Source organism: Eupeodes corollae, chromosome 3 (genome assembly GCF_945859685.1).
Source record: "Eupeodes corollae chromosome 3, idEupCoro1.1, whole genome shotgun sequence".
In the NCBI taxonomy this organism is placed as follows: Eukaryota; Metazoa; Arthropoda; class Insecta; order Diptera; family Syrphidae; genus Eupeodes; species Eupeodes corollae.
Genome location: NC_079149.1, coordinates 123,570,865 through 123,590,004, shown reverse-complemented (window position 1 = coordinate 123,590,004; position 19,140 = coordinate 123,570,865). Strand labels below are relative to the sequence as shown.

At 30.9% G+C, this 19,140-nt stretch overlaps 3 protein-coding genes across 3 annotated transcripts; 1 reads left to right on the top strand and 2 right to left on the bottom strand.

Annotated features, from left to right (window-relative positions):
- The first annotated feature begins 1,556 nt into the window (after positions 1-1,556).
- LOC129952146 (adult cuticle protein 1-like) lies at positions 1,557-2,526 on the top strand. Its single transcript, XM_056064601.1, has 2 exons — positions 1,557-1,713; positions 1,782-2,526. Exons 1-2 carry the CDS (start codon positions 1,708-1,710, stop codon positions 2,202-2,204), a joined length of 429 nt encoding a protein of 142 aa, XP_055920576.1. The 5' UTR covers positions 1,557-1,707; the 3' UTR covers positions 2,205-2,526.
- Positions 2,527-6,480: 3,954 nt separating this feature from the next.
- Positions 6,481-7,482, bottom strand: LOC129952132 (adult cuticle protein 1-like). Its single transcript, XM_056064580.1, has 2 exons — positions 7,322-7,482; positions 6,481-7,201 (listed from the first exon to the last, which is right to left on the bottom strand). Exons 1-2 carry the CDS (start codon positions 7,325-7,327, stop codon positions 6,704-6,706), a joined length of 504 nt encoding a protein of 167 aa, XP_055920555.1. The 5' UTR covers positions 7,328-7,482; the 3' UTR covers positions 6,481-6,703.
- A 5,307-nt stretch (positions 7,483-12,789) lies between these two features.
- LOC129952210 (adult cuticle protein 1-like) lies at positions 12,790-13,695 on the bottom strand. Its single transcript, XM_056064693.1, has 2 exons — positions 13,536-13,695; positions 12,790-13,422 (listed from the first exon to the last, which is right to left on the bottom strand). Exons 1-2 carry the CDS (start codon positions 13,539-13,541, stop codon positions 13,075-13,077), a joined length of 354 nt encoding a protein of 117 aa, XP_055920668.1. The 5' UTR covers positions 13,542-13,695; the 3' UTR covers positions 12,790-13,074.
- Between the last annotated feature and the right edge of the window lie 5,445 nt (positions 13,696-19,140).

The window sequence follows — 19,140 nt, the reverse complement described above, 5'->3', positions numbered from 1 at the left end:
TATGTTGTTTAATAAATTTTAATTAATCCAACCGATTGAAAATGTTGATATTTTTCTACTACCAAATGTCCTTAGGATGTTTTGTATGTTCGGAATGTCTTTTTTGTCCTCAAAAGTTAAAAGTTCTTTTAAAAAGAAGTAGATCAAAATATGCAGAAACAACTATGAATATAATTAGGTATGTGCAATATGTCTTACAGTTTTTGAAATCACATAATTGACGCTTTTTGTTACAAAAAATATACGCTTAAAAAATAATACTAACATAAACAAAATTTTGTTTTCGTCTCAAAAATCATAAAAGAAAATAGCTTAGATTTTGAATGACAATTTGGCTTATTAAGGAGACTTAATTAGTTCAAAGTTTTAACGAGTAGTAATAACAACTTTGTTCTTACAAAATGACAGTTATTACAAAACGCACTTTTTATAAAGTTTATGTATGCAAATGGAGCCTTATCGATGACCAAACCTTCGCCACTATTAACTTTTAGAATTAAGTTGCTCAAAAATCACAAGGTAAAAGATTTTTCTGTCAAGATTTAATTTTTACTTAATGAAAATTGTTGGTGAAGTTCTGACCAGTCATCGCACATTCGTCACTTCGCCTTGAGACTAAAATCTCGATTAATTTTAAAGTGAATTAGCAGAAACCTAAAAGTAACTTGTTCAAATTACTAAAAACATTGTTGTGATTCTTATCACATTTTAAAACCATTAATAAACAAAAAAGAAAAACACCACAAACAACAACAAAATTGAAAAATATACTAATAACAAAAAAATATCTTCCATCTGGGCTTTGGCCTAAGTACGTAAGTAAGTAAGTCAAACACCAAACCCAACATCTGGAGACCTCCGCATGTACCTACCTAGACCTATACCTTGCTCATAGATATGTACGTTATGTACTTCACCGTTATAATTTTATCTTGATGGAATCTAGTTCGTAGTATTAAACAATATCAATGGGGAAAATCAAAACAATCCGAATTACACTGAGCCAATTACAAGCTTGTTTTTGGTTCGGGACTGGTCAATATTAAATTCTATGTGCAGTGCGGTACTACGGTATGCAACCGACCCGAGCACCACCTACCGCTCATAAAGCTACATTAAACCCCGTTAAGTGCGGCTTGAGTATGTTTCTGAAACTGATTTGTTTCCTGACCTCTTGGCTGTTTTTATTAATTCTCCATTTGGGTGGCGTTTTGGCACCGTACCGTGTCGTTTGCTCTAAACTCGTAGACATAAACTATGTGGACCAAGTTCCACCGTAAAAATATCTTACCTACATATCAATGAGTAGTTTTTGTTGTTGTTGTTTTTATTATTCTAAGGTTATGTTGCAATAGTCAACTCACGGAGGCACGGAGGCTGTCAGAGCACACAGGTCTACTCGTGTAAACTGAGGGGACGACGACGCCGCGGCCGGCCGCCGTCGCGACAAACCAAGACCAACAGGCTGTATTGGTTTGGTTTTGGTTTGAGTGCAGCCACGAGCTGTGTGGCAGAGACAATATCCGCCACTGGCTTTGAGCTGCTATAGACGAGGCTAGATATAGTGAAAGGGTAATAGACTTTTTGGTATAAAAGTTGGAATAATTTCGTTAGCTTAATCAGAATAAACTCAAAGCGTTCATTGAACAGCTGTGATCTCTTTTTCTCCTTTTTTTTGCAAACTAAACCCTCCAACCACAAATCAACATGAAGGTAAGTTTGCATTGATCCTGTTATCCTTAGAGCCTTTAATTGATAAAGGTCTTCAATTCTATTTTCAGTTCGCCATCTCTGCCGTAGTCATGTTGGCTCTTGCCATGGGTGTCCAATCCTCAATCTATGGTGGTCTCCATGGTCTTGGTTTGGGACTCGGACATGGTCTGGGACTTGGACACGGTCTGGGACTGGGACATGGATACGTTGCAACCGTTGCGCATCCAGGACCTCTGCTAGCCCAAGGACCTGCTTTGTTGGGTGCTCATGGTTTGGGTCTCGGTCTTCCCGCTGCGCATATTCCCGCCGCTGTTGCCATTGCCCCAGCACATGCCGCCATTGCCCCAGCGCATGCTGCCATCGCTCCAATCCCACTCCATGGTGCCACCTATGTGGCTAAGACCCGTGGTGCTGTGCATACAGCTCCATTGCCAGGACATATCAATTCGGCAGCTTCAGTCAATGTTGCTCCAGCTCCAGGAACCTGGTAATCTGATTGACAGCAGTCGACCAACAAGAAGAAAAGACACCACCGCCCACCTCTTATCATGATAAGAAAATACTCATTGTCACTCTCCTCCCATTTCGTCAACGTTCTCTCCTCTCGTTTATAAACTAAAGACACCACATGCCTTAATTTTATCTATTTATGTATATTTTTTTTAATTTGTTTATATTTTCATCACAATCTCAAGTACCTTTATACATTTTGTGACTCTTTTGTTCTTTTAGACTCAACTTTTCACCTCTTATTAGTATTTTTTCATTTCATGTTTAGTTTTGCAACAATTATAAGATTGAATCAAATGTAAATGAACCGGATTTTTATTATTTACCTTTTTTTAAAAAATATTTTACGAGTTGGTAAATGAAATTACGACTGTTGTTGGTGTAGGAAAACTCGTATGGGTAAGTTGAAGGTGTGTAAACTGTTTCTACATCGGACTGCCATAGGCTAACAGGGACACGACTTCGTTCTAGAAATATTTTTTGTTATTCATTTCCGGCTTGGTGGATAGACAATATATGTTTTGAGATTTCGTTCCTTTTTGTTTATGCAAAATTTTGAATTCAAGATTTAAATCAGACAAAAAAGTTTGCATACCTTACTTTTTTATTTCTTGTTTAATTTGACATATTGTACCAATTACATTTGCAAAAATTATTCAATTGTATCACAAAACTTGGACAACAGTTTTGAAATCCTGTTTATATAAAGAATTTTTTAAGGGCTTTAACTATTGTCTTACATTCCAGTAAAATAAAGCGAAAAAAATGAGTGAAACTTAGAATGAGAGATAGTAAGCTCCGTTTTTATAAGCTCAACGGTGGTAACTCAATCATGCCGTTACCTTATTACATTTTGAAATAGACACGATGTTGAAATATATGAACGATGTGTTCTATATTTCAGGATTTTATTTAAATACTCGTGGAGTTGAAATAACAAGTTGGTTACAAAATTATAAAAAAAGGACTGAAAGTCAAGATGAAAGTTTTAAATAAGAAACAAAAAATAAACTGTGTTGCCGTGTTGCTGTTAATACCAACACTAGCTACGCCGTGTGATTGTGCTAATTCTAACACACTGTTAAATTTGGTAACATTTAAGAAAAAAGAACTTTTTTCTGCTAGCATCAGTTCTTTTACTTTCAGTTTAATTTCAAAAAATTGTCGAGTGCACACTATCTACAAAAGTCTTGATCGATACTGAAAACATTATTTTAAGAAGCGCTTTATTAAGTTTTAAATTTTGGGAAAGGCGTTAACACTATTGAACCTATAGAACCTGAGATATTCACAAAGAAGCGTCTTTTGGCAGACCATAACCTACAACGTGGACACTAGATTTTATGAGACTTTTTCGACAATGTTTAGAACACAAAAAGGAAAGTTTTAACTGCTATTTCTCATTTCGAATTGAAACTCTTGCTTTACTGGGCTCTTAGTTAATATTTGTATTGATAGTATCTAACATTAATAAAAAAAAAATTGCAAAATTAATAAAAGAAGCTAGAGTTAAAAAAATAAGTTCTAATAGGGAACTAACATTTATTAGATTAGATTCCTCTAAAATATTTGAAGACTAGATTGTAAACAAAATTGACAAAAAAACATTGTTTCAAAATTTTCATAGATCATGAATAATTGTTTATATTTAATAATAGCAATTGTAAGTAAGTAAGTAAGCAGAATCGTTATTTTTGAAGCATGATTTTTTACTTCAGAAGAAAATCGCTTTAGTACTCAATTAATGGAAGTATAGAAAAACAGTTTTAGGCTTAGGGTTTTCATTTCGGGCTCAATTATTTTAACTAATTCATATCTCACTCTAATGAAAATTTAAAGGACTTTTTATAAAAAATCGATACATGAAATCGATTTAGAAATCTACAAAAATAACATTATTTATAATGATTATTGAATTCATTGTGAAACAAGCTTAAAATCTTGGAAATATATTAGTATTAGTATAATACAGAAACCTAAACAAATTATTTTGAATTAATTTGTGGGAATAAATCATGCTATGTGTACACTCCTTGTTTGATAAGGTTCAAAAAGATAAACTCAAAATCTTATATAAAAAAGAGGCTTGGATGCGACCGTCTTGGATCGATTTGTCTTGCTTAAAAGTTTGTAGGTTTTCGTGTTGGTTTAAAAAAGTTGTCAGTTGAATTATTCTTAAAAACTTTAAAATTACGAACAAAATTTTTTATATAAAGAAATAGTTTAGCTTCAAAGTCTAGTTTTGTTGAATAGATTTTTATTCGAAAACAAATGTTTACCAATGATAGATGAATCAAATTAATTTGAGAGATGTCAAAAATCGTACATCATTTCTTACCAAATTTCGCGTACTATTTTTTTAGATTTAAACGGACTGTTGGATTTTTATAAAAAAAAAACTACTCAATATCGAAAACAATATTTTCTGTGAAATAAAAAAAAAGCTGGAAAACTATATTTTTATTTTTTTAAAAGCTTTTTGAGTCAAAAGTAAAATTTTACCAAGTATAAGTATTGTTTTTCTTGTTAGGTTTTTATTTTTTGTAAAAAAAACTGCCAATTCGATTTTTCTAAAAGTTGTTCTGAATGTTGAAAACAATATTTCTTATGAGTTAAAATCTCAAAGTTTTGAAAAGATATTTAAGTCGAAATTCAACTTTGAGTAATGTTTTCTTAGGATTTTTATTTCTTATAAAAAAAACTGTCAATTCCATTTTTCTCAAAATCTTACCAGATGTTAAAAACTTTAGTTTTCGTTGCACAAAATTGTTCTGGAGATAAAATAATTTTGTATTCGTACAAATTTCGAGGTGATACATTTTTTTAATTTTTTTTTTTTAAACTGCTGTAGTAAAAAAAATCAGACCACGCAACTTTATTAAGAGCCCTTTGTTCATCTTTTTGCCTTTTTGTCTGTATAACAAAATTTATTTGAAGCCGATATCTCTTCTGGTTCTTGAGCTATGGACAGTGAAAAAACGTCGCGAACGTACGGACGTACGAACGTACGTACACACGCACGCACAGGCATCTTTTTAAAAATCTTTTACTTCGACTCTAGGGGCCGTAAAACGGCGATAAATGGCAAAATTTTCAATTTGACAAATCGGTCCCATTACAATAACTTCCTATGGGAAGTTAAACATATCTTTTTGTAAACAATGAATTGAGATTCTGTACTTCAAAACATTGAAAAAAGTCAAATTTTTTAACCGATTGAAATGCTAGGAAGTTAAAATTTAAATTGTAACTTTTTCGTATTTTGAATTTCTTAAATAATATTTATTCTGTTGACTTTCAATTAATATACTAGTTTTTTGATACTCCAAAAATTATTTAATATTATTTTGGCTGACAGAGTATGTTTCAAAAATAAATCCTTATATAATACTTTTTTGTTTTTCGAAACCAAAAAATTGTTAGAAATAAATATTAAATTAAGCAAATTCCTAAACAACGATGATTCATGTTCATTCAATGCTAGACTACTCTTCAAGTATTGAAGATTGCAATGAAACTGGATCGACATTTTCGGAACACAACAAATTTAAATATGTACTTTATTATTTTTATAAACAGTTAACTTTTTCACAAAAATAATTAAATTGAATTTTTTGGAAACTTTTTTATAATGTTTTCTAGATTGAAATATAAGATTGTCGCGGGAGAGCTTCTCTTGAGCAGAGGTGGAAAAGCATTCAGTGGTAATTGTTTTCATGAAAAATTGCATCTAAAATTAACTGTTCCTAGTATTTTCTCTGAACTAATACCAAAATTTTGCACCAATTCAAATTAACCTACTGATAGAATGTATGCACAGTTTCAAGCGAAGTTTTTCCAAATATTTATTTTGAAAGAAAAATTAACCTAAAAATGTCAGCTTTAATGCTTTTAAATCTGTCAGATTGATTAATTCAATTTAATTTGGTTAAAAGTCCGATGTGGTGTCAATTGGTCAGCGAGAAAAAAGTATTAAAATTAGATTTTCCATTTCAGAATATGTAAGAATTGTAAAAACGTAATTTATGCAACACATATATTGACTTCTATATCTGGCTGGAAATCCTTAATCTAACACTTGATTTCTCGGAGTTGCTCTCTGTTGCACATGGTCATTGATCAGAGGCAACAATTTTATTCACCATGTCAATTAATCTTTTATCTCCTGTGCCTATCGTCATCGTCTGTCATTTGCATGTTATACAAAAATACCAAAACCTTGTGAGTTTGATTGAATTAAAATGAAAACAAATAGTGTGTGTTTTTTTTTTATAAAAATCTTGTTTTTATTTTTTAATTGAATCAATCTTTCATTGAACTATGCAAACTACAATAATTATTATTAAAGATACGTATGTACGGGTGGGCAAGTGAAGTTAACTTCTTTGTCATTTTCAGTGTAAGAGTATTTAAAACTATAACATAGCAAATGTAAACAGGTGGTTGTGGAGTCTTTGGGTCGTAAATTTCAGGGGGAAATTTACCAGGTACCTGGAGCTGGGGCAACATTGATGGATGCAGCCGAATTGATATGTCCGGCCAATGGGGCTGTATGCACGGCTCCTCGGGTCTTAGCGACGTAAGTGGCTCCATGAGGACCAGCAAGGGTGGCTTGTTGGGCAAGGGAAATTCCACCCAAATGGGGAGTGGCAATGTTGACGGCAGCAGGGATATGCGCAGCTGGGATTCCATGTGAAAGACCAGCAATGTTGATGGCAGATGGACCACCCAACAAACCGATTCCGGGAGTTCCTAATGCAAGACCATGACCCAATCCAAGACCATGACCCAATCCGATACCATGACCTAATCCGAGACCATGTCCCAATCCAAGTCCGTGTCCCAATCCAAGTCCCCAGCCGGGAACTCCAAGACCGAGTCCGTTAATTCCAAGTCCTAGACCGGGAATACCAGCAATCACAGATGATTGGACTCCAAGGATGGCAACGGCCAACACGACTACGGCAGCAAGGGCGAACTGTAAGACAGAATAAAGAATATAAGTTGAATGAAGTCCTTTGGAGATATCCTTTTTCTAGTGTTTGGTGTAGTGGTTGAAAAGGCTCAAATTTAAAGCCACTTTTCCGAATTTACATACCTTCATGTTGATTTTTTGGATTGGAAGTTATGGTAAACTGTTCAATGAAAGATGTAAACTGATTCTGATTTGATCTACCAAATTTCTGCAACTTATATAGTAACCAAATCGAACCAAATGCTGCGCCTTTCACTCCTTCGAAAGAATATGCAGCGCAGTGCATTAAAAAGGTAAATGGTGCGCAGCTCTGCACACACATTTGTTTGTGCGCGCTAACGCTAATGCTAACGCCGCGCCACCACCACCGCTGCTGCTGTTAACACCCAGCTTTGGCATTGATTGCAACTTAATTGCCGTTAGCGAATGCTGAGATAAAATGTAGCATATCATATGGGCGGTGGTGGCGACCGAGGCGGCTGCTGCTGCGGCATGCCACGGAAAATATTGTTTTTCCAAATTTCGTCAACCGAAACTTACAATTTAGTCAAAGCAAATCCAGAGCTGGGTCAATAGGTTTCCAATCGAAGCTGAATATTGCAAGTCGCTCTGGTTTATTGGTGGAAAAAATCATAGCGAATATGAATATTTTATGAGGGTTGGTATACGGAATAAAATGCTGTGCGAATGATGAATGTTGTTTTGTTTCAAGTCCATAAAAATAGTTGATCGAAACTTATAAAATTTGTATACGTTATTCAGCCCATCCCAGTTAATAATATGTCTTGTGAGATTATATTTAATATTAATATAGAAAGATCATAGTGAGTATCCGCGTCTCTGTATAGAAAAAGAACTCAGGACGGATAATTGCTTTAAGTTAACTTCGACTTATGGTCAGACAAGTAGTTGGACCTTAAGACTTTAAGTCTCTCAAGCTATGTATATAAAATCATGACACAGCTAATTTAACTTATTTTATAATATGGATTGATTAATTGTATGTTAACCATTTTTATAACAAAAAAAATGATTTTGAGTAATTATGAAGAATGACATTAGAGTTAATTAGTAAGTACGTGATTTTATGTAAAACAATGCAGACTTTTTTCAAGGCCATCTAAGAGTGTTTCGCGGACTAATAATTACTTTTTTACGGAATATGAAGCCATTTTTGTATTAAAATTTGAGACATTCTGCCAGATTCGAGCGTGTAGTGGAAAGTTCGATTTTAAAAACCCCATGTTTAAACGGAAGCTAACTAGTAAAGCAGTTATACAGCTGTTATTTTTCTGCAAGGTTGACCATGTCAAAATATTAAACAACTTGCATAGGCATACAACATGTTACATGTTATTACATTGCAATAATCGACTATAGTTAATTAAAAAAATTAAACATACAACTATTCAAATAATACAAACGGTAATTAGGTTAAGTAGTCTTTGATTTTGTATCAACTAAATGTTTATCTTTTAATTGGGTAAGGCAGTTACAAAGAATATTTAAAAATGTATACTTTACATTTTATTTTTTTTTTTTATTTCAATGTTATACAAAAAATTTATGCAAAATTTAAATAATGAAGCTCTTGCTTCCATTGAACATTTTATTCTTCGTAAAACTTTTGTGTAAGAGAAAGTTTTTACAACGGCTTTTTCGATTCAAGAATACAAATTATGGGGTCATATGGAAAATAAAAATAAAACTTAGTGTATCCTAGGAAAGTAATATTATGTTGCGCTTTTTAGGGTGAAATCTGAGCTTTTACTCTATTTTCCACAGACTAGCAGACTTGAGTATTTCTTTTCGGATCGATATTTGGCAAATAAGTATAATATGAAAAAATAATAAAAATAATAATAATATTCCATAAAATGCATACAAAATTTCAAATTTTATTTTTCTATTACAATTTTATAAACTCTTAAAATAAAATTGTTATAGCTGCGTTAAAAGTAATGTAAAGGGAAAAATAAAATGTAGCAGTTTAACTTACATTTTCATTAAAAAAAATATTGCCAGGAATCAAATAGACTTTGTTTTTTCTGTGATGTTCCAAGGTTCTTAAATAATTAAATTTTTAGATGAAATTAGTAAACAAAATTCTGGAAGGAAATAATAGACAAAAAATAGAGTTTGTTCAATCAAAGTTTGTAGATTCTGAATTGCTTTAAAATTGATAAAACTTTGTTTTTGTATTAGAAAATATGTTTTAATAAGACTGAGACTGATATTGGTGATACTAAATTGTAGCTTTGAAAATTTTAATTAGTTGCACAAATATTTTTTTGTAACTCCTATGGATTATTTTATATTAAAGGTTTAAAAGTGCACTTCCGTTTTTATGAAGTCAACGGGAAAACAAATTACATTTTTTCTGCTAGAAGATTTTGAATATTAATTATTTATTTAAAATTCATTAAATGCTAACATTAAGAATTCTTATCAATAAAATGTATACTTAAAATCTAAACACTTTAACTAGATTTTTGAAAAATATTAGTTTGCAATTTATACTTTTTGTATTATCATTTGGTGAATTAATACAAGAGTGATTTAAGGGGCTTAATACACTATAGTTTGATGTGCTAAAATTAGTATTTAATGGTGGAGTCTTATACATGAACGACTAGAACTAAAGTTTAAACAACCAAGAAATGATGGTGATGAAATTTGTCCGTTTTATTATTCCAACAATACAAAAAACTGGAAGTATGTCCTATGATTTGTCAAAGAAGGAAGATTTATGAGAGAAAGTCCTTGTGAATAAGGCGGTAATGTATGAATATCATAAAAACATGGAAGGGATCGTAGACAAAACGCAAACATCTTTTCTAATTGGCTTCGAGTCTTGTGACGTGTACGGCGTAGTAAGATACCGGAATATTCCAGAACTGGTGTCACAAATGAAACAAAAAGTAATTTAAAATATATGGATCACGGAAATCACGACTTAATGAAACATAGAACTTTACTTGCTTTTTTAACTATGAAGTTAATATGTTCATTAAATGTTAGTTTTGAATCTAAGATAACACCCAAGTCTGAAAATACATACACTCTACTTTAAGGACAAGAATCAAACATTTAACTAAAAACAATTGGAACTTTTTTGCGTGTAAAACTCTTGGTTTTACATTTGTCAAAATTTAAATCAAGACGATTATTATTGCACCATTCCCTGAATAATATTAAGTCTTCTTGCAAGAGAAGACAGCCAGATGTAGAGTTAAGTTTTTAGAAATGTTAATGTCATCAGCATATATTAGGACAGACGAATTTTTTACGATCGAAACCAAGTCATTTATAAATAAAGCAAATAGAATAGGACCAAGGTGACTATCCTGGGTTACACCAGAATTTCAAACAAATAAGCTTGATTACTCATTACGAAATTTAACACTATAACGTCCATCTTGCAAATATCCAGATACAGTTTATGAAATAGTCGTTAAAACCTTGAAAATAAAATTTACTGCTCAAGCTCTAATTTTTTTAAATATTCAAATTTGTCTTTAAGAAAACAGATTTTTGTTTGATTTTGTAGCCGAACTCCTTTTAATCATATACGAAAACATTGTTTTTGAAGTTCTGATTTGAACATAATTGTGGATATTGATTTATGTTTCAATAGTGTACTTCCGGTTTGCTGCAGAAAAAATGTCCAATAATGATTTCTTGAATTTAAAATTTCTATTGTTAGCATCAAAATCAGATGTGTACTTTTGAAACTCAAAACATGAGTACATCGGATACATACTAAACGTTCATATATTGGGTGTTAAATAAATAATTTGCATGTTCTTTTGAGCGAGAATTTAAATCATTTTTAAGCGGCATTTTGGAAAGCATAATTATTATTTTAGCTCCAAGAAGTTTTCACAATTAAAAATTACAAACATTTTAATCACTCAAAAATGATGGCAGCAAACAATTTTTAGTGTACTCAACAAATTCACATTGAATAAGCTATCGTAATTTACACAAAGTAAAGGATGTAAATTATTTCCTACTTTTAGCAATTTACTGAAACAAATCTGAACGAATTGAATGCAATTCAACATAGTTCTTATTAAAAATGTCGCCCGACTCGACATTTTTTGTTTCTAGTTTGATTTCAATTTTAAACTTTCGAGCAAGATGCTGAATATTTTTAAAGATTCCTTTATCTTCCTGAATCTTTAAAAATTGTATACTCAGATAATACTAAGCTTTCAAAAGCAAGTATAGCTTTATTTGTCCAACATGCCAAAGAAACTCGACTCGTAATGTTTTGAAACTTTTATAAGTAAGTTTATGATTTAAGAAATTATTAAATCCAATCAAAATATATGAAAATTGGTAAAAAACACTGATGACATCATAATTAAGAGTGGCACAAAATTGCAAAAAATCTCAAGGTTATTTGTCAAAAATTTTTCTTTGATAGGCAGTGACTTTTAAACGGTAAGAACCAGACAAAGTGTTGCCAACTAAACGTTAAAGATGAACGTCCAGAGGATACAGCGGTGTCAAAAAATGTAAAATGTCAAAAATATCGATTTTCTCATATTCTGCCTAAACAGTACTTTGGTTCTAAAAGCACATTATTTATTTATTATACATTTGATATTTTTCTATCAGAAAATACACATTTATTTTTTCTAAGATTATTTTTACATAAAATGGAAAAAGCATTCAAATCCATTAACTTTTCCTATTTCTTTAAAAGTTATACTGTTGAAAAATGAGAGTTTGTATGTTAACTCTATAATTGTCTATATTGCAATCAAAAGAGTCGAAAATTTCGTTTTTTGCTTACGATTCCTTAAATGATAATTTCATAGAAATTTCGTCTAGGAAGTTGTATTAAACCATATTTATTTGTTCTTATTTTCTATGTTTTTATTTAGTAGTCGGAAAATATAAGTGTTGGTAAAATTTAATCAAGACTTCAAAAAATGTGTTTTTTTATTTTTAAAGTGATGTAAAGTGGCATTTTCGACAACAAATTATTAAGTAATATATTTCTTTTTTAAATAAATAAGTTGTATTTCAAACCATGAGGAAATTCAAAAAATTGAACATTTAAAATTTAGTTTCTGAATAAGAAAGCAGTTCTAGAATTCTTGAATAAGTTTTCTCCTATCTGATGATTTAACATAACATTTTATTTTTGAATTTAATGATAAAAAATAAGGAAAGACGATTTTCAAAGCTAAGAAAATTTTAAATTTGAGTTATTGTAAGTACTAAGCCATGAAGACTAAAATAATGAAATGAAGTAAAATGTTCTAAATAAAATGAGCTTATAATTTAGATTTGTTAAAAGTGTCATTTTGGTAGAAACAATTTTTTCAAAGTGTAGAGCTTACAAAATACTTAATTTTTATTTTGTATATGTATCTGAAAATAAGTTTGCGACTTACTAATGTCCTAGAATTTTTATGGAAATCGTAAGTATGCACTAATATCATGATATCATTTACGTTATTGGAAATCTGACCCACAATATAATGGAAGGTTGTTGAAGAGTTTGAAATATTTTAAATTCTTGTAAACACAATCTGGACACAAATTTTTTTAAACAAAGTAAAACAACGCAAAAATTTGGATTTTAACAAATGTTCTTTATTTATTTTAAGAAAGTTTATCCTCTATTAGGTACATATTTGAACTCATGATAAAAGGAATAAAAATGAAAATGAAAAGAAAGAAAATAGTACAGAGGTATTTAGAGAAAGATTGAGAAAAATACACACATATCGCAGATGAATACATATTACAAAGTTATAGAGGCAGCATTAAAGCGTTTTGACCAGGATTCATTTTCAAACATCATAATCACGGTTACGTTGGAAATAATCTTTCGTATTATAGAAAAGATTTATTCTCTACCAAGTTCCTGGAGCTGGAGCAACATTCACGCTCGACACTGAGTTAATGTGACCGGCCAATGGTGCAACGTGAGTAGCTCCACGGGTCTGGGCAACATATGAACCACCGGGAACAACATGTGGATCAATGGCAACAGCAGCGGGTGCATGGCCAACAGCAACAGCAGCTGGAAGTCCCCATGGTGAGATGACTTGTGGGACGAGTGCTGGTCCAGATACAGCGGTGTATGACAAACCATGTCCGGCAATATCAAGAGTGCTTCCCAAACCTAGGCCAAGTCCCCATGGGATGACTGAACCTTGAGCACCTAAGGCAAGAGCCAAGACGACGGCAACGATGGCGAACTAGTAAGAAAAATAAAATATATTTTAATTTGGTTCAATTATTATCCTTGATGGATTCCTTAGTGGAGTCCTTGAGAGTACAATCAAAGTTATGAGTACAAAAATAAACTCACTTTCATGATATTTAGAGAATTGAGATTTTCTTTGTACTTGAAAGAACTGATCAATTGAAGCTGGAAGCTTTGACTATGATGTGAACCTGAAAATTCTACAATTTTATACTAAAAACTAGATCGGATCTTATAACAATACATCGGCTTTGAAATTCACCACACCTACTCAGAGCATACGTTAGACAAATAAGTGAGAAAGATACAAACATATTATATGAGATATTAGTGATGCAATCATAAATGTATCATGTAGGAAATACAACAACAACATCTAACAACTTTCAATAAGAAAAGACCACTTAGCATAATGAAAACAGAATGTCGTCGTCGCTATCGGTATCGGTATGACGACAAAAAAGGTTTTACGATTTGCTGTTTAGTTCAGTGTACTTTGACTTAAGGCGGTCAAACAAGAAAACACCGCTATTAAGAATGCACATAACATTAATTCATCAATTAGATTCCTTTGAATGACCGTCTGGTAAAAGGTCGAAATCGGTTAATTTAACACCTAGTATAAGTTGATGGTGTCAAAGCTTAAAAGATCTAATGAAAGAAAATGGCGTTCCACTGGAATCTCGGATCTTAAACATTAGTTATAAAGTTTCTTCGGAAGTTATTATCTATTGGAGACTTCAGTTGATTTTCGTGAAATTCTATTTTTTAATAACTCTAATGGTTACGATTAAGGTTTTTGTTTATTAAGGATTTTTCTTTTCCCTTCCAGAGGTTTTATTTAAACATTTTTCTTTTTTTCGTTAACTAAGTAGTTTCCTCAAAAATTGAATTCAAAACATAAGAAAATAAGAACTTTAAAACTTTTCGTTCAAAATATTTAAGCAGATTTTAAGTTTAAAGTTTGTATTGTTAAAAATAAAAATTCTAGTTGAGGAAAAATGTACTCAATAACTTTGTGGTAAACAAATCAGCTATTGAGGGGTACCTAAATGCTTAAAGATGATTAAAATAATAAGCTGCATAATGTATTTTGAATGGCATAAGTTATAGAAATTAAACAAAATCATTTTCGACATATATTTTTTTAACATTCCCACATAAGAACTTTTTTTAACAAAATTTCGATTAGCCATTTTTCATGCAAACTAAAAATGTAAAGATATTTTGAACAACAAAAAGTGTTCACAAAATCTTATTGAAGAAATATTTTTGAGATTGTTATTTTAACCTTTACTCTTCTCTGCGTCTTATTTTAATATACAGTAAACATAATCATTAAAATAACTTCCTGAACTAAAAGATTTTCTTCTACCCCTTCCTATTTTGTATCACGTTTCCTCATATTGCATTTGTTTTTTTTTTGAAAAAAGAAATCCAAATGATATCAGCAGAATAAAGTAATAATGATTGATTTTAATAAATATGTAAGGATTATAAATAAAATAAAATGCACGAGTTTGTGATACGAAGTTGATCCTGTATCCAAAGAGTCTGTTTAGAAATATTTTCTGTATTTTAATTTGATTTAAAAAATTTAAATTCCATTTGAATTCTTAAAAAAACTTTAATTTTCAAAAGTTTTATATGAAATCGTTAGAGCATTTTTTTTTATTATTTCTTATAAGTACATTTTTTCAATTTTAGTTTAAAAATATACGTTTCACGTTTTATTTTCGTAAGAAAAATATGACAAGTTTTCGAGACATAGGAATTTCGAATAAGAATGTATTATTTTCTTAAAACATTTTTATAAGACTGTATAAGAGCATATGTATACAAAAAATTTTGAAATCTGTCGAATTAATCGTCAAAATAAGGGTTCTATAATTAGGGGTATTTATAAGGGGTACGCTTCTAGACCAATAGAATCTAATTAAAATCTTACTTTCCAGATTTTAACTCAATCGTCCCAAGGGTTGGGCTTTGCGAATTTTGACATTTCTCGACGTTCCAAAGTCCCTAGACTCGAAATAAAAGATTTTTAGAAAGATGTTTGTGCGTACGTGTGTACGTCCGCCCGTCCGTACGTTCGCAACGTTTTTTCGTCATCCATAGCTAAAGAACCAATTTTTTTTTTTTTTTTTTTTTTTTTTTTTTTTTTTTTTTTTATATCCGATGGAAATCTTCAAAAGACACTCGGTAAGAATCGGTACCGAGTAGTGTGGGACTCTTACCGCACTAAAACCACCGGTGAATCAGGACCAATCTATGAAAGATCGACAAATGATTTTTATTTCTTAATTTTTAAAATCGCATTGGGGGAAGTTTAAGGTTATAACACTTTCCCGTAGCTTTTAGCCCATCAGCTCATGAGGCTTGGTTCTTCTTAATCTCCGAACATTGTCTCGTACATTTAATACGGTCTCCATTTCAGAGTTAGTATGACTTTGCAGCCGCTTATTGTGTGATACAGCGTGTTTCGTAACCACTTCTGTAACCATTTCAATTTGAAGGTCACGATGTAGATCGCTATTTCTTATATACCAAGGGGCATTTATTATTCCACGAAGGACCTTGCTTTGGAATTTTTGGATGGGTTCAGCATTTGTTTTCTTTGTACAGCCCCATAGTTGGATGCCATATGTCCAAACGGGTTTCAATACTTGCTTATATAACATTAGTTTGTTCTGGATAGAAAGGTCAGAGTTCTTTCCTATTAACCAGTACATTTTTCTGTACTTCAAGTTTAGTTCTTCTCTTTTCTTTTTGATGTGTTCTTTCCATTTAAGCTTTGCATCCAAATTCATTCCAAGGTATTTGGCGGTATTGGAGTAAGGTACTTCTGTACTGTTTATAAAAATTGGAACATTGTTTATGTTTTTGTTTGTAAAGTTTATATGCGTCGATTTTGTTTCGTTTAATTTGATACGCCATTTGTGCGTCCAATCACTAACTTTATCGACTGCATTTTGCAATTTTTGTGTAGCCTTCGTAACGGATTTATCTGGCACCAATATTGCAGTATCATCAGCAAAGGTGGCCATGATAGCGTTGATGTCCACTGGAATATCCCTTGTATATAACAGATACAGGGTTGGTCCTAGGACACTTCCTTGTGGTACACCGGCTTCAATTTTCTTAAGTTCCGAGTAATTTTGGTCGTACCGTACTCTAAAGAGTCGGTTCGTAATATAGGATTTCAGTATTTCGTAGTACTGCCTGGGGAAGTCCCTATGCAGTTTGTACTCAAGTCCCAAGTGCCAAACCTTGTCAAAAGCTTGAGCAACATCTAAGAATACAGACGAGCATACTTGTTTTTCTTCAAGTGCCTTTTCCACAACATCCGTAATTCGATGCACTTGGTCTATCGTGGAATGTTTATTTCTAAATCCAAACTGATGGCTCGGAATTAGTCTTCTTTCTTCAATTATTTTGTTAAGCCTTTTAAGTAGCAGTTTTTCAAAAACTTTTGCCATGATTGGTATAAGCGATATTGGTCTGTAAGATGTAACTTCTGTTGGTGGCTTACCTTGTTTAGGTATAACAATGACTTCCGCAATTTTCCAATGATGTGGCACATATCTTAGTTTAAGGCATGCGTTTATTATAAATTGGAGTTTCTTGAAGGCTATAAGAGGCATTTCTTTCAGAACCTGAGCAGTTATAAGATCGTACCCTGGTGATTTTTTGTTTGACAGATTATGTTGACACATGCTTCTTACTTCTTTGAGCGTGACAAAAGGTATTTCACATTCGTCGTTTCTGTCAACAAACTGTAAGGGATCTGTAGCTGTGCTTGCTGGGAATGGCTTGAAAACATTCGCGAGATGTTAAAGAACCAATAGAGATATAAAATTCAACTAAATATTAATATACACAAAATAATGGAGAAAGGGCTCTCAAGAAAATTGCGTGGGTGTTTTTTTTAACATAGCAGTTTAAAAAAAGATGTACATTTTAGTTAACCCTAAATATCTTACGAATCAAAAACACCAGTGACTCGAATTAAATTTTATATACTATATTGCAACGTGATACTGCACAAATATATTTTTGGAAAAAAAAATCCAATTACCTAACGGTTTTTTTTATAAATTACCACCTCGGAAATTTTGAGAATACAAAATGATTTTAAAAACAATTTTGTACAACGAAAAATAACGTTTTTAACATCTGGTAAAATTTTGAGAAAAATAAAATTGACAGTTTTTCTATAAAAATAAAAACATAAAAAAGCCATTACTATAAGTTGATAAAAATTAATTTTCGACTTAAATATCTTTTCAAAAATTTTAGATTTTGGCTTGCAACTAATTTTGTCTTATAAAAAATGTTGTTTTAAGAATTCTGAAAATTTTTGAGAATAATCGAATTGACAATTTTCTTACAAAAAATAAAAACCTAAACAAAAAAATTAACAAAAGTTAAAAAAAATTTATTTTCGACTCAAATATCTTTTCAGCACTTTGAGATTATGGCTTTCAACTGAATTGTACTTAAAAGAAATATCGTTTTCAAAATTCTGAAAAATTTGGAGAAAAATCGAACTGACAGGTTTTTACAATTTTGAGAAAAAAAAATTACAAAAAAACACTCCTAATATTATATATCAAACATTGTTTATAAAAACTAAATACAAACTAAACAATTATTTTTGAAGAATTAAATGCTGAAAATAGGCAAACATTTATGCTTAACAAATAAATACAAAGAAAATAAAAAAAATGATATTGACTGATATTTTATGAAAATCCAAATGTGGTTATTGAGCGACTCGAAAGCGATTTTATTTTCGACATTTCATAGCATATTTTCCGAAAATCTTATATCTTTAAAATAAAGTATTTTAAAAATCTTTTTTATTTTCGAAAGAGAAAATCATTAGACCTATTTGTATTAATTTTAATACACAATTTTGAGTATTATTAGATGATATTATATATTTTAGCTTAAAACAACAATGGCACACTCGATTTTTTACAAATATTCTACTTGTTAGTTCATATTTTCATTAAATTTCCGTTTTTTTTTATTTTTAAAATTGTATAGTTATTAAAAAACAAGTTTAAACATTTTTTGTTACAAAAAAAATATTTTCATATTCCATGTGTTTAAGATCTTTGTACACATTTTTAACAGAAATCAGTTTTAACTACCTAAACTCAAAATCTTACAAAAATGTTCTTCTTTGGCACTTAAATTTACATAGTGTATGCGCAAGGTTATATTTTTGTTCATACGGTTTTGTGTAGTAAGAAAAAAACTCGGTTTCACATTTTTTAAATAAAACGCAGTTTCACTTTTAATAGTTTTCCTATTAATTTGTTGTTAATATTTGTTAATTTGTAATCAGAATTAATTGTTGTCGGTTGAAAAAAAAAACAATCCTTCACACTTTTCCCTTAATTTATTCGTTTCTATCACTAGAAGAAATTAAAATAACATTTGTGATAGAAAATTAGTCGAACTAACAAACGCAGCCTAAATCCTCTTCTATTGATTTTAATTTAATAATCTCTTTAGAGTTTCCAGCATAGATTATATTTACTCTTTTTACCTTTTCCTATAACTTTTTACAAATAGTTAAATTTAACAGACAATTTATAACCTTTTAATAAAATTACCTAGTTTTATTTTCACATCAGCTCAAAAAAAACTACCATTCCAAATTCCTTTAACAATGCCAGTATGATATGTGTAATCAATT